The sequence below is a fragment of the Lytechinus variegatus genome, chromosome 3, assembly GCF_018143015.1.
Source record: "Lytechinus variegatus isolate NC3 chromosome 3, Lvar_3.0, whole genome shotgun sequence".
Lineage (NCBI taxonomy): Eukaryota > Metazoa > Echinodermata > Echinoidea > Temnopleuroida > Toxopneustidae > Lytechinus > Lytechinus variegatus.
In genome coordinates this window covers 12,406,022-12,427,250 of record NC_054742.1, presented here as the reverse complement: position 1 = coordinate 12,427,250, position 21,229 = coordinate 12,406,022, and the positions used below count along the sequence as shown (strand labels likewise).

Here is a 21,229-nt window from a genome sequence, read left to right as displayed (position 1 = left end):
CTCTATGGCTTCGCGCGCTCGATATCGGGAAATCCATAAAAAAAAAACAACAGCAGCAGCGCAGTTGATCAACAAGAGCAGGTCAATCCTAACTGCACTCTGGTAAAGAAATCTCTCTTGATTTTGTGTCAGTCTATTAAACCCAGGCCACTTATTATCATTATTATTGTTTATACTTATGTTATGATATTCTCTGAAATTCCCAAAATTGTATCATGGGAATAGGCTATATAGAGTGAAATTGTGTTTACCGGTATGGAGAGAAGTCGATGATGAGTAGCGACGACCTTCAATGGCCCGTCCAGCCCGGCCGGCGCGGCGGGGCGGGGATTGCTAGATCTAAAAATGCCTTGGCTGATAGTGATACTACTAGTGAGTGAGAATGTGAGGCTTTCTAATATTAATATGGCTCGACCGGGTATTGGTTATTGCCTATTCATTGCGTATTCATTGCGTATTTTGGTATTACTATTTGATTTGGCTCTTAATTATGGGAGTTAGTGGCCAGGACTCCAGGAGGGCCTGTCTGTATTATAACCTTGTTCATAATTGAATGAGTGGTCTGTATAATGTATGGCAGTGTATCCTATTATTATAACCACTCATTCAATGAACAAGGTTATGGACTTATGATATAACCTTGTTCTCAGTTACATCTCCATGTGTGGCAAAATAAGGGTGGCAATGTTTGGCTTATTTTCTCCTTTTCTCTGGGACAAATGCTTGATTTTCTTACACTATCAGATTCCATTAGTGACACACCTATTTGTCATACAACTTGGCTCTTATGTAAACTTAATTCTTTAAATATTTTTTTCTGAATTAAAAATAGAGATTGAAAAATGAAAATTTTCTTGCCATATTATTTTCCACCAATAGAGGCGTACAAAAATATATTCCTAAAGTTCAAGTTTTTGAGCACTCTGGTGAATACAAAAATTATTCCCAAGTTAAATTATGAAAAATAAACTGCAACTGTATGAAAATTAGTAATTTTGGTCACAAAAGTGATATTTTAATGATTTTTAAAGTGTGTGCTATGTACAGCATTGGCATACCATAGTCCTACATGTAGATTCCCCACAGGCAGGATGGTTGCAGTGAACAAGTGATTATAACAGGCCTCGAAATAATCGACGGCCATGGCCGTCGATGCCCCCATTACTGGCCGTCATGCCCTTCTTCTTTTTGCTAAATGTTACGGCCACTAAAAATGTGCCCTTTTTTATATGGCCATGGTGCCCTTTTTCTCATAAATGTGCCCTTTTTCTGATATATACTGTAATGTGCCCCTTTTGAAAGTCTGCACCTTTTTTTCTGAGCGAGGAAAACTTTTCTCTGATCTCAAAAAGTATTCAATACCTTCGCTTTACCAGCGACGCCCAGTGCATGTATGCAGTCTATTTCGAAGCCGCGCCGAACGATGAGCTAGCTATACACAGCTGGCCGGCTGGCGGGCCGCTAGCACGCTTTACATATGCTATGTAAGCTGCAGCATAAGAATGGACGAGCGCGAGCTCCGTATGTGTACTACACAAATGTCGCGCGCTGTACTGTCCTGGCGAGCGCGCGCGATGCGTAAGTACAGTACTTTTAATGGGAGTGTTTCATAAAGCTGTTCGTCAGTTACGAACAACTTACGAACGACCGGTGATACTTTCTTGGGTGCTAATCAGATTCACATTTAATTACATGTAGCTCAGTGTTACAGTGCTTGGCTTTTATCTCCACATTTCATTCTCTTTTGCTACTGGTCTACCTTCAAGATACTACCTTTGTATAACTTAATTACTTGGCATGCCATGAGGTAATTTGGATAAAGAATTAGATGAAATTAATTTACTTCTACCAGAGGTACTTCTACTTGATTTGTTAATATGTACATGTTACATGTTGGATGTCAAATTCAAGACTCAAAGCAATGCAATGATTTGTTATCCTGTCCTGAAGTGGTTCTGAAGAATAATGAAACTTTCTTTTAAAACCTTATACAGTGAGTGTTGTCAGACTATTAAAGTTCATTTTTTCTTAAGTAAATAATGTGGTTTGGTAATGAATCTGATGTATAACATCGACTATGGAAAGCCCCCCCCCCCCACGCCGCGAAATTGTAACACCTACAAATAATTTATTACATGCCCCTTAAAAAGTGGCCTTGGTGCCCCTCTGTATGGCCTTGGTGCCCTCTGCTGCCTGGCCTCAGTGAAACAGTGCCCCTCAAAAAAGTGGCCTTGCCCCCCAAAAATCCTATTTCGAGGCCTGTTATAACCTTGTTCATTGAATGAGTGCTATTGCCCGACACCTGCACCTTTATTTCAGTGCTTTAATAATGACAACTAGAGGAAATACAACAATCAAGAAAAATTATCACATGCTATTCCAAATATTCTGAAAATTATGAATATAATGAAATTATTTGATATTTTCCAATCGTTTTCTTTGCACTGCACTTGCCGCATTCCCCTCCGCGAAAAACAATAATTTTTGTGCGTGACAAATTACATCATAATTCTGGACGCGTGTCGGACGGGTAAAAATATTCTTGATTTTAGTGATGTAAAAAAAGAATTGGTGTGATTTTCTTCATGATATATCATATCATGAGTAACTTCTAAGTTTTTGTTTGCTTTCTTATATCGATTCTGAGCAGATCTTTGTAATAAATGTGTTTTTGGTAACAAATTTCATTTTTTGTTTTAATTGCGCATTCGATATGGCACTTTCAAGTATCAATGCTCGTTCATATCGTGACCCTCAGTCATCAAGTTCTATCAATGCGCTGTCGATCGTCGACGGCTCTCTATCACGGTAAACCTCCTGCACGGCCGGGGTGCCGCACCGGGTACCTTGAGAACTAGCCGGCCGTCGACGATTTGATCGATGGAGCGGACAAGATTGAAATTCGGCAAATCAGGCCCAGAAATCATGTCCGTATTTCCATCAGAAAATAGATCAATTGTTAATGCAAAACTATGTTATGATATTTTAAGCATTTTCTGTCATTTTAGAGAAAAATAAGGTAAAAGTTGGATTTTTTCGCCTTGTTTTTGCAATCTTGTTCCTTGAATTGATCTATGAAATTGAACTGGGGAAGTCTAATGGTACAAAATTGATTTCGTAAGCAGTAATATGCGCGTCCGGAAATATGATAGTGTCCGGTAATACAATACGTGACTATACCTTGCATATCATGTGTGAGTGGTCTGTAGGCCTATGGTGTGATGCACTGGCTCACTGCAACCATCCTGCCTATGGAGAATCTACAGGTAGGAAGGACATAGCATACACTTTAAGAAATCATGAAAATATCACTTTTGTGACCAAAATTACTTATTTCCATACAGTTGCAATTTATTTTAAATTAGTAACTTGGGAATAATTTTTGTATTCACCAGAGCACTCAAAACTTGAATTTTGGGCATATTTTTGAATCTCTATTTTTAATTAAGGAAAAATAATTCAAAGAATCAAATTTACATATGAACCAAGTTATATGATGAATAGCTGTATTGGAAACTGACATTGTAAGAAAATCAAGCATTTGTCCCATAGAAAAAGAGAAAATAAGCCAAAATTGCCACCCTTACTTTGCCACACATGGAGATGTAACTGAGAACAAGGTTATATCATAACCTTGTTCATTGAATGAGTGCCATCCTGTCTGTCTGTGGGGAATCTACAGGTAGGACTATGGTATGCCAATGCTGTACATAGCACACACTTTAAAAAATCATTGTATCCCCCGAACAGAGTTCGGAGGAAAATATGGATTTGGCCTTTTCGTGCCGCGTCCGCCGCCGCAGAGATTTCCTTGTGAGCGCTCTATTAGCTGCATTTCTTCTCTGATCGTCTTCAAATTTGGCATGAAGGTTGAGTATGGTAAAGCGAAAAAGCCTATCAATTTTGGTGTGGGCGGAGGTCACATGGTAAGGTCAAAGGTCATTTTCAGGTCAACATTAAAGTTTACATGCAAGACTTGTGACACCTAACTCCACAACCGTAAGTCACTTTTCAACCACACTTGGATGGTAGATGGACTTTTGGGACCTGCATGCTAGGGTCATTGTCGCCATGATCATTGTATTTTTTTGTCAATTTCTATGTGAGCTCTATAAATAATTTTGAAACTTGAAATTGTTATGCAATGCAAAAATTTAAAAAGCATGAAAAGCTTTTAAGAAATTATAAAATCTGAAATATTATCAAACACACTAAAATTCTTTAGTATTATTTAGTGTGCAGTACCATGTCAGCAAAAAAAGAGAAATATTTTGTTCACATTTACCCCCCCCCCCCCGACCATACGATTGATTTCCCTGATGGGGAGGGGGTAAATTAAGGAAAACCTATTGTATAACCAGTGTTGTAGTGCCTTGATGCTCGGCCTTGGCCTTAAGGCGCCTTAAGGCCTATTTTTTCAAAGCCTTGGCCTTGAACATTCAAGCCTTGGCCTTGGCCTTGAGGATTTTGAGCCTTGAAATTTCAAGGCATTTTCAAGGCATTTTCAAGGCTTTTTCAAGGCATTTTGTATTTTGTACTTTCATTTGTTTTATACAAGTAATTATAAATGTTTCAATTGTTCTGTACATCTAATGACACTAAATACTACCAGTCAGCAGCAGCAGAAGCAGTGCCATCAATTGCAATTATCATCACATAATTATGTAACAAAGAGAAGTGATAAAAATTAATATTATTTATTGGTAATATGATGTAATCATGACTAATAAGGATAATGACAATATCAATAATGATAATAATTATGATTAGGATTATAGTCAGTGGCGTAACTACAGGGGGGTGGGGGCACGTGCCCCCCCCCATCGGCTGACTAAAAAAAATGGAGGAAAAGAGGGAGAAAGGAAGAGAAACGTAGTGGGAAAGAAGACATGAATGTTCATTATAATGTTATAATTATGTTATGTTACATTACATAAGAAACATTTTTTTCATATAAATGAAACATAATTTGCTCAGGGCATATATCTTCATTGTTCCTGGTGGTCTCTCTCATTGTCTGTTTACCGAGATATATAATCCTGTTATACTAAAACCTCCCGTTTTCAAGTCAATATACACCAAACTACCAAATATATTTCCTCGCACTTCAAGTTATTCTTTTACATGTACAATAGTATGCTTCTTTTTCATGAATACTTTAAGTGATTGTCCCATTTTAATTTTTTTACAAAAATTTCAGTTCGCGCTTCGCGCTCGCATTATTTAGCGAGACAGGTACGTATCGTGATTACAAAAGGTTGATTGTAATGTCCCTTTTTAGGTTTGAATATCAAAAATTTTAAGCTCGCGCTTCGCGCTCGCATTATTTGACTAGTGAGATACATGTCCGTTTATTGGCACTGTCCTTATAAAAATATCTCTATTAGGTCAGTATACCTGGCAACTGGGCGCGCTTTGCGCGCTCTCTAGGCAATTCCAAGTTTTTGCTGGTGCCCCCAATGCCGTGACCCACGGTACGCCACTGATTGTAGTGATTTTATGACAGGAATAATTCTGACAGATCTGACTGCAATTTTGACAACAATTTTGACAACAATTTTCATACTTTAAAAATAGCTTACTCTAAAGAATGATAACAAGGTTGATTTCTATTCCATTACATGTAGGTATTCCTTGTATTATTTTATTTGACCAACAAGAATGTTTTAAGTCTTAATGATATTTTGAAAAGATTCGGTAAATTTGAACACAAACTTAAATTTCGTCAATTCCAAATGGGCTATGGCATCAATGGCATGATGAGCCAAAATTTTGAGGGGCCAAGCATGGCATACAGAGCAAAATTTTAGGTTTCAAAATCAACAAATTTTGGATTGTGCTTGCATAAATTATTGTTAATTAAGGTTCGAATTCAATTTACACAAAAAAAATGCTTAGAATGTCTAGTTTTTAGGTCGGAATATTACAAATTTTTGAGGTCGCGCTTTGCGCTCGCATTATTTGATTGGTGAGTTATGTATCCTATTTATGAGTCACTAAATGCAGTCCAGAACAGCTTCCTTTTCTGGTCAGTAAAAATTTCAGCTTGTGTTTTGTGCTCGCGTTAATTTGTTTAGTAAGATGCACACCTTTTTCATGATTACAAAAACAGCTCGAAATATTTAAATTTCATTTCTTATTACATCTTATTACAACATCTCGCAAGGATGCCCTTTTAACAGTGATTAGCACCATAATTGACCCAAAATCAAGTTTTACAACTTCAAAATTGATTTTTTTTTCAAAACCACTTGCTCGCTATGCTTTCTATAGCGGGATATTAAAGCCTAAATCAAAATATCTGTCTTATCAATTAGAAATCACTTAATAAAGCTTTGCTGAACTGCACCAAAATTCTCATTTTGACTTATACTGTAAGTGCATTTTTGGCTTTGACCTCCCCCCTCAAAAAAAATTCATTCCGCCTCCCCTGTCCCAGGTAGAGGAGAAAGACATATGTTGAGAATGGGCATGCCAGGATCAGATCACCTTGGTATAATTATTGCAATGTGAATCGCCTAGAACAATAATTAAATGAACAAATGTATTACTGTATATTTATCTTAATTTTATGTCTAAATCTACATGATCTATAATGAAATTATTTTCGTATTAAATGTACAAGGGTCAAAAATTTTGCTCGCTCACACCTTTTATACATTTGGTCCTGTGTGTCATGTATGCCGCCTAAGCATTGTTGTCTAATTTTTTTTTCCATATATTGTACAATTGAAATGCCTTGGCCTTGAGGTTTTCAGGCCTTGGCCTTGGCCTTGGGTTTCCATGCCTTGGCCTTGGATATTAAAGCCTTGGCCTTGGCCTTGGCCTTGGAGGTTTGAGCCTTGACTACAACACTGAGAAATAGTGAGTGATGTCATCAACTCTCTCATTTGGATGTAACTGGCTCGTTCATATAACTATTTTGTTGAAAATAAGCGAAACTTTAAAATGCCATAACTTTCTTATTTTACATCCAATTTTGATGAAATTTTCAGTGTTATGCTTGCTGAATTGTTCTCTTTTTATTCAAATCAAGTTTTTGTTGGGGTGGACTTGTCCTTTAAGAATTTGTACAATCACGCAGACACGCATTCACTTTGCCTGGAGAACTGTGTGTGAATACCATGAATAATTTATTGCTGATGTGGTTTATGGTACACCATGTGGAGTGTTATAGAAACAGTGGATAGAAGAAGAGAAGAAGTGGATAGGCGAGAAAGTGGAGATTTGAGAGTAGAGTATTCTTTCTTGAAAATAGTCCTGAAAAGGACTGTAAACCAGAAGGAATGTTGAGTGAGAACAGCTTGAGTAGTAGAGCTGGTGAGGAGATGCTGGCTTGAGTCGGTGAGTAGAGAGACTCGACGTTTCGGACAGGTTGACTGTCCTTCTTCAGGAGTGAAAATAGAGTGAAAAAAAAAGAAAAAAAAGAGTGAAGCTGTCTTCACTCCTGAAGACGGACAGTCAACCTGTCCGAAACGTCGAGTCTCTCTACTACTCATCATCTCTACTCGCCGACTCAAGCCAGCATCTCCTCACCAGCTCTACTACTCAAGCTGTTCTCACTCAACATACCTTCTGGTTTACAGTCCTTTTCAGGACTATTTTCAAGAAAGAATACTCTACTCTCAAATCTCCACTTTCTCGCCTATCCACTTCTTCTCTTCTTCTATCCACTGTTTCTATAACACTCCACATGGTGTACCGTAAACCACATCAGCAATTGTACATGCCACCATGCAAACCTTCAAACAACATATGAATAATTTAGTAATCAAGAGTCTAGAACTAGATTATCAGAAGGGATCGCAGCTTGTAACAACTATGACATAATGTAAGTAAATGAATTGGACAAAATCAGAGAGTTTATCCTATTTTTTTAATATCATCGACGTATCACCAAATTTAGTAAGAGCTAATTTGTGATAGGTAGGTGGCATCGCAATTACGTTCTGCTGGAGAGGAAACAGAGAATGTAGATTTTCCCTAAAATTTGTTTACACATTTGAAAGTTATGATTGGAGTGGTGTGACCCTGGGCTACCTAGGCTCTAGATGTAAACCCAACAAGCTTACAAGTACAGGTATCGCTTTTTTCTCTGAAAAAATACACAAGGTTGACGGTATCTATTTATGGGATTTCATGTTGATCTCCAATTTAAACCTACAAAAGCATAAATAGGGATATTGATCTACTTGAATAAAATAATCAATACTAAGATCTATTTTAATATGTATATTATCTGTTTAATCTATTCTAGATTTTGATCAAGATGGATATGATGGGGAAGGCTATGTTTTCTCACCATGTTGGGAAACTAAAAGAAGACCTTGGTTTAAAAGAAGATGAGGAGAAGACAAGTACTTATGATCCTCAGAAAGAAGCAGAAGAAGAAGAACAGTTAGCAGAGCAAAAGTGAGTGGTCATTCCTCATTTACATGATTGTATACAGAATAATGTTTACTCATTAAGTTAAAGGTATATGCCAGTTTTGGTAACGATATCAAAATGAGTTCGTACAGAATCCAATAAAATGACCACCAAAGTGTCTGTTTGAATAAATAACGAATATGTGCCAAAGGATTCTGGAAGAAATTGTGTAATTGCTGAGAAATTAACAAATAAGCGCAGGATTCGGGTCAAGCATCAGGCACGACATTCAAAGCAATAATAATACACTGTCCCACGTGCGCTTATCTGTGTTGGTGATATTCAGTGTGAATATTTTTCAGCGTAGATTTCAAGATTTCACAAAGTTCAGTTTATGTGACTGCACCAGATCTAGATCCTCGATGATATACTGACAATTAAGCCTGGTTTTACAGACTTTCTCGTGAAATCAGTGTTTACTGCAACTACTGGCCTGCAACTACTGGCATTTCTCTTTAAATTCAATATAATTGTTCTGCTTTTTAAACTGCTTGATCAGTATTGTGAACTTTTGCTTTAAGTTTTTCATGAGTGGAATAAAGAAATTTTGATAAAAACAGTTCAAACATTTATATACATGGCAAATTCTCATTGGTAATCCCTACACTACATATATTTGTGATGACCACTGAAATGTTCATCCTTTGGGGATCAGAAGAAGAAAGTTACAGATTTTCTCTTTGGTAACAGACTGACAGTGCGTAACGCTAGGCATGATTTTGCCACTGTGTTCCTTGCATTCAAATGTACAATCTTCATTTTCATAATATGTGTACTTTTGCTCTTTACTCATTGCTTTTCACTAGACAACGTCGAAAGGAAGCACAAACCAAAAAGCAGGCAGAGAGGGCAGCAAACCGCAACAAAATCAGAGAAAAATATGGACTTAAGCAGAACAAACATGACCAGCAATTAGTAACCCAACATGGAAAACCCTCGGGAGACTCAGAAACATCTAGGGACGATTCTTCTTTGACAAGGAGGACATCATCACAGGATAAGAAAGATGACAAGTGTGCTATCATGTGATCAAACTCATATAAATCAGATGATCATTGTACACCATGTCAGGATTTTACATTGAATGAATATTGCAGCTTGATTGAACCCAAGGTTATGTACCCTTTTCTGTATACTTTTCTAGAAATGAAAATGGATCCTCATTATTTGTTGCATAGGGCTGCCTATCATGAGAGAGATATGATAACCAACCATCAGTAATGAATCTTTCTTCAAATTGGTGTAATGTCTATTATGATTGTACTCAAAATTGAAATCAAGATTTGGTGCTTGGAATCTCATTGTCCAACTTGGCGAGTCTTGTTCACAACGCACAATACATCAAAAGTATTTCAGTGAGTACAGGTGAATTCTTCCAAATGTTTCTTGTGTACACTCTATATTCTTGTGCATGTGGCAAACTGTGAAATCTTATGAAGATTAAACTGATAAAGGAAAAATTCCAAGAAATATTAGTTGGGAGTTTTATGCAATGTTTAGAACTACTGGTACCATATTTGAAGTTTAGAAATGTTGCTCTTCTTTAATTCAAAATTGATTTTTGTTCAAAATTGTGGAGATCTGAAATGGGCAACATAATATTAATGTTGTTATCAATAACCTCTTTATCGCTAATCTTGTCGATAATACGCATGCATTTTGCCACTTAGTGATATCGATAACCTTTGTCGTGTTGTCGATAAAACCTGCTATTATGTAGGGACATGACAGTGATTTTTCCGAGATTGCAGAAAACGGATGGAATTCACGGAAATGGCCTTTTGAAAGTGGCTTTTCAAACAGATAATCACGGAAAACATATTTTTTTTTTTTTTAATATTACTCCAAAATCTCAACAAAATACAAAAGCTAGCCACAAAACATGATCTTACTTCACTGCAGGCCTAATCATGACAATCCAAACATCGTGACTGAACTTGACTCAATCATTCAGTCGTATTGAAAACATTCACAAGTAAGCTCAATTTTAGCGACCAAAATCAAGTACCCACGGCCTTGTGTTGCTGCCCTCTATGGTCAAAGATGTGCAGCACGATGTCAAAATGGCGGATAGGCGATTGACTGCTTCTTCTTCTTCGATACGTGTCGACAGACTTGCTAGTCCATATAAAGACACGGAACTAAAATATGTGGTCATGGTCTAGAGCGTACGTTCTTTTAGGTGTTTCAAAGTATGGGATCTGAAAGTGTCTATTGATCCCAACTTGATGATATCATCAGGCAGTTTATTCCAGTCTTTGCACGTACGAGGAAAATAGGAGAATTTGAAGAAGTCAGTCCTGCAATAGTTCTGTTTGAGCTGTTGGCTATTGCTGATTGTCGATCTCCGAGACCTGGTTACAGCAGGGGGTGCTAGGGACTTTGGGATGGCCGATCGACCACACTGTATCTGCTTCATGAGGACGAGTCTCGCAGCCTTGCGCCTGTGTTCAAGCAGGCCCCAGTCAAGATCTCTCACCATGTCAGAAACGCTTGAGCGTTGGCCATAATCGTTGCAGACAAACCTGGCTGCACCACGTTGCACCATTTCCAATTGGTTGATGTATTTGGCCTCGTAGGGGTCATAAACACTGGCTGCGTATTCCAGATGAGGTCTAACTAGTGCGAGGTACGCTGTGCTCTTGATCTCTCTTGAGCAACCTCGAAGATTGCGTCTCAGCATTCCAAGCACCCGATTTGCCTTCTTGGTAATGTGATCAAACTGGAAATCCAACCTGTACTTGTTCGTCAAGAAAACCCCGAGGTATTGGTGATGCTCCAAACGATGACCCAAAAGCCCCCAAATTATCATGATAAAACTTCATTCAACCCTGAAATAATGCTAATAACTTGAAAGGTGAGGATGTATTTATGCTTAATATGTTTGACTTTGTTAAAAAAAGTTATTATTATGTAATCGTTTACATCTGATGAATGGGGATTTTAAAGCGTCTTAGTACACTGGCAGATACAAATTTTGACCAATTTGAGTATATTGTAACATTGCTAATCAATGCATAAAAAGTGTGTATTGATTACTGATGTTCGTTTGTCAATAGTTATCAATATCAAGATATTTTGAGCGATATATCGACAGAGAATTTTCTTACTAACAGCACTATATGGTATGGAACCTGTCCTAGACTTGTATTATATTTACTACAGGATTTATAGAAAATGTACATACTCATCTTTGTTATTTTTATTTCATTTCTGATTTTCCAAAAACTTTTCTTTGCATGTTCTTTGTTTTTGTTTGATTGCTAGTAATTTGTTTATTAGCCGTAAGTAGTCTTCAAGCATATCCATACAATATGTAATGGTTTTAAGGGAGATGGCATAGGACTTCTCTCTCACAGATTGGGTTTAAAGTGTCTATCAAGTACAGTCTCTGAATTATTCTTAATATGCCTTCAGATTGCAGTCTTTCACAAATCACCTACTAAAAAAAAATGATGTTGTGGTGTTCTATATATCTTTGTATGCCTTTCCAGGGAGTGCCTTTTTTTATTGACAATGAACTGTAAATAGATATAGAAAGAGCAGTATACTCTTGTCAAGAGTTTCATTATGAGATAGTAAATGAACATTTGATTTTGTTTGGTTCAAAATAGTCTTCCTTCACTTTCACAATTATTGCATCATGTTTGAACTTTTTAAAAGATACTAACATTATATCTTTCCCTATGAGCAAATTGATCCATACTTCAGCTTGCAGCTCACATCATAGCACCAGTATTTTTATTCATTATATTAGTTGTGAAGATCATCATTGTTGTCCAAACTTTAATTAGATCTTTGTGCCATTCAAACCTAATAGTTCGTCTATACGTTATGAACATCTCAGGAACCCGATTGTTAGGCAGACTTTTATTCACCAAAGAATACTTTGTATTTGAATTGAGACCAAAATTGTATGTATTGAGCAATTTGTAGCATCAAATTTGAACCGCAGAAAGCTCTATGCAAAGTGTATTCATTACATTATTATCATTATGATTTACTGTAACTGCATGCTTGGTAAAGATTTTTTTTTGGCCCTTGCTCATCCCACGAAGATCAAGGTCATGATAGTATTGATGTTGATTCTCAATAGCTGTGTTTTGATGCAACATATGTACAGAAAAAGTGTTGTATGCACCCCTCCCTATATTGAAATTGATAGTATTATAATAATTATTATTTGATTATTATCATCATTAACATTTTATTTGGCAGAATATCAAACAAGTCAAATACATTGATAAAAAAATAATTGTTACAATAACACAATGATACAGTAACACAAAAATAATTAAACACTAGACTCACCTGGATGAGCTGCCAGGCATTGGGCAAAGTTAACCAAATAAGTTACCAGACCGCACTTACCTATACTCCATCCAGGTGAGTCCACTTTAGTATTTTCATGTGAAATAAACATGACATATAAATTTGCATTCAAATTTACTTATATGAAAACAAAATTACTAAGAATCAAAACATAAAATCATGCAAAAAAATATCAATAAATACACTGCATTACAAGGTGATACATGTAAATTGGAATAAAAATATATACTTACCTATTATCTAAATTAATTTTGGTTGGCTTTATCTTGCTATCCAGCATGAAATTGTATAAATTGCAATAAATGATTGAAAATTGAAAGTACTGTGGTATCTTGGCAAGCAACACATCATATTTTTATTCAATTTATTAATTATATACTGCACTGACTGAATGTATGTTGAATACAACCCCCCTGAGATTTAAACTGCAATGTATGAAATTGCTATTGGTATATTGAAAAATTAAAATGTTGAAATATTGAAACACCATTGGATATAAATAATGGCCAGTAGTCAATTATAAGGATAAATAGAAACAGTATACATAAGAATAAAAAAGAGATAATTCTGAAATACATAAATATGGCATCATATTTGGACACTCAATCAGAATCGACAAGATAGGAATTTAGGTGATTGCACCATGTTGAAATAGATACAGTTAGGATAGAGTTCCCCGGGTCAGAGGGTAAAGAGTTCCAGAGTCTGGGGAAATGGAGAAAATGGGATAAAATGAAACCTTCTTTGCATGCAAGGAGATGCTTGAACCTTGGGTCATCCAAATAGTGTGTGTTCACCACTATAAGAGTGTTCACAACATGGCACTGGATATGTTTGAACAGACATTTGCAATCAAAACCAGGGTCAAATAAGTTCTAACTTGAGAGATTTCCAATTCAATCTTTGAAGTTGCAGCAAGTAGGGCATTTGTCCTTGCCATTGCTTCAAAGCAAGGCATGTTGCACAACGTTGGATAGACTCAAGTCTGTTCTTGGAAAGGCAAGAACGTTCAGTAAGTCTAATTTTGTCACTATTAAGGACTGTGCAGTACAGTATCTTTTTTATTCTAGTGATATGTGACTGTACATCATTTATGTGTACCATGGCCTACATGAACACTCAAATTATTTTGGAAACCAGAAAAGTATTTCATAATGAATCTTATCTGTGAAATAATTTTTTTTCAATGACAAATCTGCACTCATCCAATCAGTTGCAATGTTTTCAATGGCTTACAATTCATGAAACACACCCAGGATCAGAGATTTTAGTCATCAGGAAAGAGTCAATTGTAGTTCATGCTATAGTAAAATAAATGATATGAACAGGGTACGTTGATTTAAAAAAAAATATTGTTTCACAATCTTCCACTCATAAATATCTGTATGCTTTTAATTGGTAGAAACAATACATCTAAAAACTCTGGTTAATTCCCTGACTGTGTTATATTAAGGAGACTCCTCTTTTCTATGGGAATCATACAGTATACATGCAAAGAGATAAAGAGCTATTGAAATATGAGAAGAGGAATAGACAAAGAATGGAAATACTTGTTTAATAACAGCAATGTACATAATATATGCATGAAACAATTGTTACAATTAGCATATTTTGTGCTTTCAATGTCATTTTCATTTTTTGTATTTGCATTACTTTCCATATTAGAATGATATCTTAGCTACATGTACATGGGTTAGCGACTAGTTTCAGTTTCTATAAGATTTGTTTATTTCATCATTTACTTTGTTTCCTATTGGTTCTTTGTCATCTAGCGATCATATTAAAGGGATGGTTCGGGCTGAAAATATTGATATCTTAATACATAGAGTAGAATTCACTGAGCAAAATGCCGAAAATTTCATCATTCTACTCGAATATTTATAAAGCTATACATACATGTACTTTCAGCACGGACCATCCCTTTGTGTTGACAAGAAATAACAACCCTTGTCTGAGGATTTGATTTGCAAACACCTTTTTGAAATGTGGTTTGAAACAAAGGTTAATGCAGATTTCATGCATTATTGAATTCAAAGATAAATGCCATGTGTTGTAATGATATCAAAATGACCTTGTACAGAATCCAATAAAATGACCACCCAAGTGTTTGCATGTATGAAATAAAGGAATATGTGCCAAAGGATTATGAAAGAAAATGTGTAATTACTTAGAAATAAGAAAGATAAGCATGACATTTCACTAAAATATTGGGTATTTTACCAAGCAATAATATATACTCTGTTGTCCCACATGTTCTGATCATGTCAAGTACTGTATATTGAGTAAGGATATGATAGCAAATATAAGGTGTTTTTCATGCTTATTGCTATACATGTAGTTTAATAAGTCATTCAAAACTTGGCTCATTCATTCTCAAAATCAATTCTTGAGCCTAAAATGTTTCTTGTGGAAAAAATGTATCTTGTTCAACTTGGATGTTAATGTTTCTTATATTGTATTGTATGTAATGACAAGATCAGGGAAATCCTGTTTCCTATACCTTTGGGTTTTGAATTGCAATCTGTTCATAGAATATGGTGAAATGCCTACCATCAGAAAAAAAGTTAATGCACAGATGTACAGGTTAAAGTCTTGCACATGCATACATGGAGATAATTCTTCAAGTTCTTGGGCCTGTTCAGAGTTTTATTTATAGCAACATGTTTATGCAACAGGCCCTAAAACTGTAATTCTGCTTAAATGTACTCAATGTCATGCAACAATTAAGAATCCACCTTTACATGCAATATTTTGTACTTGGCCGCCAGACCCCAAGTAGCTGAAAAACAACATTTCATATGGTATTTAACATTACAATACAAGTGGTGTTTCCAGAAAGATTCGTAAATGTTTAATAGTTAAAATCAATTATTTCATGCTGGTTATGATAGAAAGTGTTCCCAACAAATATCAGTTTAAAACATTTACAAGCAAAAAGCAAAAAAAAAATACAAGGTAAAATTCCTCACCCATTTACATCTGATCAGAATCTCACAAAGGGTGTGGAATAAAATTTAGTGGTTTTTTTTAATAGTAAACTTAATACATATTAGTATTTTTTACTCTACCATTTGATAAACAATCATGCAAATGTGCCAAACATCTTGTCAAGCATGAAGTTGGATAAATGTTAATATAAATCTGGATGCAAACAGCATCAGCTATGCATAGATATACCAGCAATACACATTTGATATATATTGGTATGGTTTGGCGAGTCAAGGTCTGCAACCTCACTTATTCAACTGTTGTACATTATGACAATTTATTTGTTTGTTTGTTTTTTCTCAATTTCTGTCATACATGTATGCATGGAGCAAAAATGGCAGTAATGTGTATAATTTAACTCATTAGATTATCCTGGTTGGTTCCTAGAAAAAAATGAAGAGATTTTAGGGTCATGTTTTAAGGGAATCTTTATGGTCTGTCAAAATGTCCACAAATACATCATCATTTTAGAATTGTTTGAAATGAAGTTCAGAACTTCACTATTCATGATCTCACCTATACCCCTTTCATAAACCTATCCTCCAATTAGCCGCCTAAGAGTAATGCGGATAATTCAATAAAAATTGCATTCATAAACTCTGAAAATAATCTGCACTATTTTTACGAGCGCCCGTCTTGAAAAAGGAGGATAATCGTCATGGCAACCGCACACCCCCCCCTCCGATGCGGTTGCATTGGAAAAGGGTGACTGCTCCATGGCAATTATCCGCATTACTTTTGAAATGCGTTCATAAAGTCAAAATCTAGTCCTGATGCTGCTATTATGCGGATAATTGCAGCCTCAAAATAATAAAAAAAACTCTGGTCCTCCTCCGATTTTACGACCAAATTATGCTGCTATTAGCCGCATAATTGGGTGTATGAAAGGGGTACTAGTGCCCAATTGTAGAAAAAATTGCATTTGGAATGTAACTTAAAAAAAAAATCAAGCATAAGCTATTATTCATGCTCTTTTTTAACTGCTTGAAATTCAAATTGTGCTTTTTTTAGGCGTGATTGATTGCATCCCTTTCTGAAATGGCCCCTGGTGAAATTAATTGGATGTTTTTCACCATGTAGAATAGTAAATGCAAATAGCAAAAGTTATGTTAGTGCTGTGGCCAAATCCTTTATTAAAATAAATCAAACTTTTGACAGTCCCTTGGTTTTTCAGAGGTTTAATGTATGAAACATATAAACATTATGTAGATTATGTTATCATATAATGCAGAGATTTGGTAGGTTTATGATATGTTAGATATATTTTCTCCTTGCCATTTGGCAATTTGTGATAATGGAATTTTCATTACCTGTTGATATACCACCAGTTTGTACATACTGTACTGGTTCGTGAACAAATTTCCTTTGGCCAGGGTGTGCACAAGTCAATAAATGCATTACTTGCATTGCGTATAATTTGATTTGCTTTTATGATGTGACAATAACTGTGCTTTATGAATATGATGGATGCTCCAACTATTAACCAATTTGATGAGCTCCTGCGAGCAATTAACCATCTTAAATTACAAAGTATATTTATCAAATACATGTATACCATGAAGTAATTTTATAAATTTAGATTTTCTTATGAATTACATAGATCTAAGTACTGAGCTGTTCTAAGGCCTGTATGCCTGATGATCCACTTGAGAGATTCTAAGTCTAATAATAGTATGGTATACAATAATGTACTAGATACATGTTATCTTATAAATTTTATGTATGACATTGACCACAAAGCACAGATTTTAGCTATTTAACGGTAACTGCATTTAGAAATGAAATGATTTGTCAGTTCTAAGCTTTGGATAATGGCCTATTTGGTGAAATGGTTTATTAAAGAAACCTGCCTATTCACACCATAAAACTGACTTGAAATTACAGAGAGCAGTTTAAAGCTTAAATACATTATGTAAAGGGGGTGTTCGCAGGGTGAATTTGGGTTGATGTGGCATAATGTGATTAATTCTATTTACGATGCAATGTTGACCATTGTTTTCTGGAGAAGTGCCTTTGATGAAATAAGTCTTACCATTTTCTTGATTTTGTACAAAATTGCTTTGAATTTATTATGAAATGAAAATATATTTCAAATAAATATATATTACTCTTTTAAGAATATGTTACATAAATTGGTGTATTATTTTCTTTCTTCGAGTAAGATCCAGTCTACTCTACCTCATATGTTTGTGTGACTTTATCTATACCTGTATCTCCTGATTTCAGCTTTCCAGAACTAAATCCTCTTACCAATCTCTCCAAATTGACTATTGTGCCAGAATTCACAAAGGTGGTTTTTGTCTCACCTGCGAAGCAGAGTGAGACTATAGGCGCCGTTTTTCCGACGGCGACGGCGTCAACATCAAATCTTAACCCGAGGTTAAGTTTTTGAAATGACGTCATAACTTAGAAAGTATATGGACCTAGTAAATAAAACTTGGCCATAAGGTTAATCAAGTATTACTGAACATCCTAGTAGAGTTTCATGTCACATAATCAAGGTCAAAGATCATTTAGGGTCAATGAACTTAGACCAAGTTGGAGGGATCAACATCGAAATCTTAACCTGAGGTTATGTTTTTGAAATATCATAACTTATAAAATATATGGACCTAGTTTATGAAACTTGGACATAAGGTTAATCAAGTATCACTAAACATTCTGCACAAGTTTCACGTCACATGACCAAGGTCGAAGGTCATTTAGGGTCAATGAACTTTGGCCAAATTGGGGATATTTGTTGAATTCCCATCATAACTTTGACAGTTTATGGATCTGATTCATGAAACTTGGACATAATAGTAATCAAGCATCACTGAATATTTCGTGCAAGTTTCAGGTCTCATGATTAAGGTCAAAGGTCATTTAGGGTCAATGAACTTTGGCCGAATCGGGGGTATCTGTTGAATTACCATCATAACTTTGAAAGTTTATTGGTCTAGTTCATTAAACTTGGACATTAGAGTAATCAAGTATCTCTGAACATCCTTCGTGTTTCAGGTCACATGACCAAGGTCAAAGGTCAATGAACTTTGGCCGAATTGGGTGTATCTGTTGAATTACCATCATAACTTTTAAAGTTTATGGATCTGATTAATGAAACTTGTACATAAGAGTAATCAAGTATCACTGAACATCCTGTGCGAGTTTCAGGTCACATGATCAAGGTCAAAGGTCATGTAAGGTCAATGAACTTTGGCCATGTAGGGGTTTTTTGTTGAATAATCATCATATCTCTGTAAGTTTATTGGTGTAGTTCATAAAAAGTGGACATAAGAGTAACCATGTATCACTGAACATCTTATGCGAGTTAGAGTAGTATTCAAAGTCAGCACTGCTGCTATATTGAACCGCGTGATGCAGGTGAGACGGCCAGAGGCATTCCACTTGTTAAAACCATCGGTTGAACTCAGGGTTTATGCAGATTTCTTGAATAAATTATGCTTATTTACTCCGTAAATTAAACAAGTGGAATCAGTCAGACCGCAGGTCCCTATGCTAATGAGCAAAAAGGCCAGATTCATCCAAATCATCTCGTGGCTGAATCCTCCCCCTTGCAAAATCTCGTGATTCGTGAGATTTTCTTTCTCTAAGAATTTACCTGTTTTAACCTCAAGTTAAATGAAATATTATTGCACCATCAGATAGAGTAAAAGTTACTCTTTCATATTGGCCATTTATTTTGTATACAATATTTTGTTAAATAAGTACATTTCTGGCCTGAAAATGTGCCTCAAAACTGAATTTTCTTCCTCTGTTTTCTTTTGCAAATTGTGCAAAACTTTTTATTTTGGGCCTCAATGATATCTATATCACCATAAAGCTGAACTTCTGTACTTTCTCACAATGCCACTCTTGATATGTGGCACCTTTTAATCGGGTCAAGATCACACTTTTCCCACCAAGGTACAAGACGAGATTTCTGAAATTTTGTACTTGCATGAAATCCAGAGTCCTGATTGGCTGGATAAGGTTCACAGAACAACAGACGCGGGGTATTTGAGGAGATTACCACATGGGAAATGTGACCTTCCCACGAACCAAGGCACTGGAACCATTGGAATTTGCCACTGGGTGGTCTCTTTGACCAATCAGAGTGCAGTATTCTTGTTTTCAAACTGCTTTATGTACTTGGCAAATGAAAAGTGTGATCTTGACCCGATTAAACCAATTCTTATTTTGAAACCTATATCATTTCAAAGCATACATATTCAGCTTTATCATGATATAAAAATCATTTAGGCTCAAACATAAATAAAGTGTGAAAATAGCAGCTTTTGTCAGGTGAAAATATTTATTTTGTAGCATATTTTAGATCAAAATTTTAACCTATATTACAAAATCTTTGAATACATCCAAACACATGACCTGAAAGACTGATTCTTCCTCTTTACAATGGTACCAAATTCATGAAATTCGATGCACAATTAGAGCAGCAATGACCGAATGAAAAGAGGTGTTTTGGTTCGCATCAAGCTCATTAAATATGCAAAACATCTCAAGTCATGAATATCACTTGGATGAAAGAAGCCACTTTCTTGGGACCTGCAGTCTGACTGGAATTCCTCTGGCTGTCTCGCCTGCACTGTGCGATTCAATATACATGTAGCAACAGTGCTGACTTTGAAAACAGCTATTGAATATTTATTCACAAAAGAAAACACTCATATGATAATAAAATACTATGTCCATTGACCTATTATGACCTTTGACCATGTCAAGTCATGTGACCCAAGATGTAGGCAAAAATATACTTGATAACCCTTACATGTATGTCTGTTTCATAATAGGTCCATGATTAAATGAACTTCAAGTGTAGTTCATGTAATCTGCATCTGATTCGCGTGAGTAATATTATCATCTGTACAGAGAGTTTTAGCGATGCATTAAAAACATGTATTTCGGTCTGCATCAATTGCCTGTACAGTATCAGAGCGTATCCCTAAAAAGGACCAAAATCTGAAGAATATCCCATAGGTTCCTGTACAAAATTTGCTATTGAATATGAGAGCATATTCAACAGTATAGTGCGCATGAGCTATTGTCTGAAACATACAACAATGAAATCAATGCGATGTGCAGCATAAGAGAACAACACTCAATGACGTATGCAAATCGCATGTCAACGGCCAAATTTGATCTTATGAAGTAATGATGCCATTACATGATGATTGAATTGTTCATCAAAATTTCTCCCTCTTTTTGATTGCTAGGGGTGGGATAGATATATAATAATTATATTGGATGGCTTTATTTCATGGAATTTAGGGCCATGCAATATTCCATAAATCGTAGATGAGTAGAATATTTGCCCAAACTCTTGGAATATTTCTGGTATTCCATTCTAAGCCATCCAATACAATATAAATATTTTGCAGAAAACCAACCAGCCTCTTTCATAAAGAATTTGCTATCATGGAAATTCTGTACCATTTTCTACAAAAATCTTGGTTTTGATTGTCTGCTGAACCCTGTTAATATA

General features: G+C 35.6%; 1 protein-coding gene across 2 annotated transcripts; it reads left to right on the top strand.

Annotated features, from left to right (window-relative positions):
- LOC121410236 (complexin-4-like) lies at positions 1-9,457 on the top strand. Of its 2 annotated transcripts, none has more exons than XM_041602178.1 (3): positions 1-102; positions 8,258-8,412; positions 9,234-9,457. In XM_041602178.1, the coding sequence occupies exons 2-3, from the start codon at positions 8,270-8,272 to the stop codon at positions 9,454-9,456; spliced, it is 366 nt and encodes a 121-aa protein (XP_041458112.1). In that variant the 5' UTR covers positions 1-102; positions 8,258-8,269; the 3' UTR covers position 9,457. The 2 variants fall into 2 exon arrangements, with proteins under 2 accessions (XP_041458112.1, XP_041458111.1); XM_041602177.1 differs by lacking the exon at positions 1-102 and adding an exon at positions 162-372.
- The last annotated feature ends 11,772 nt before the right edge of the window (positions 9,458-21,229 follow it).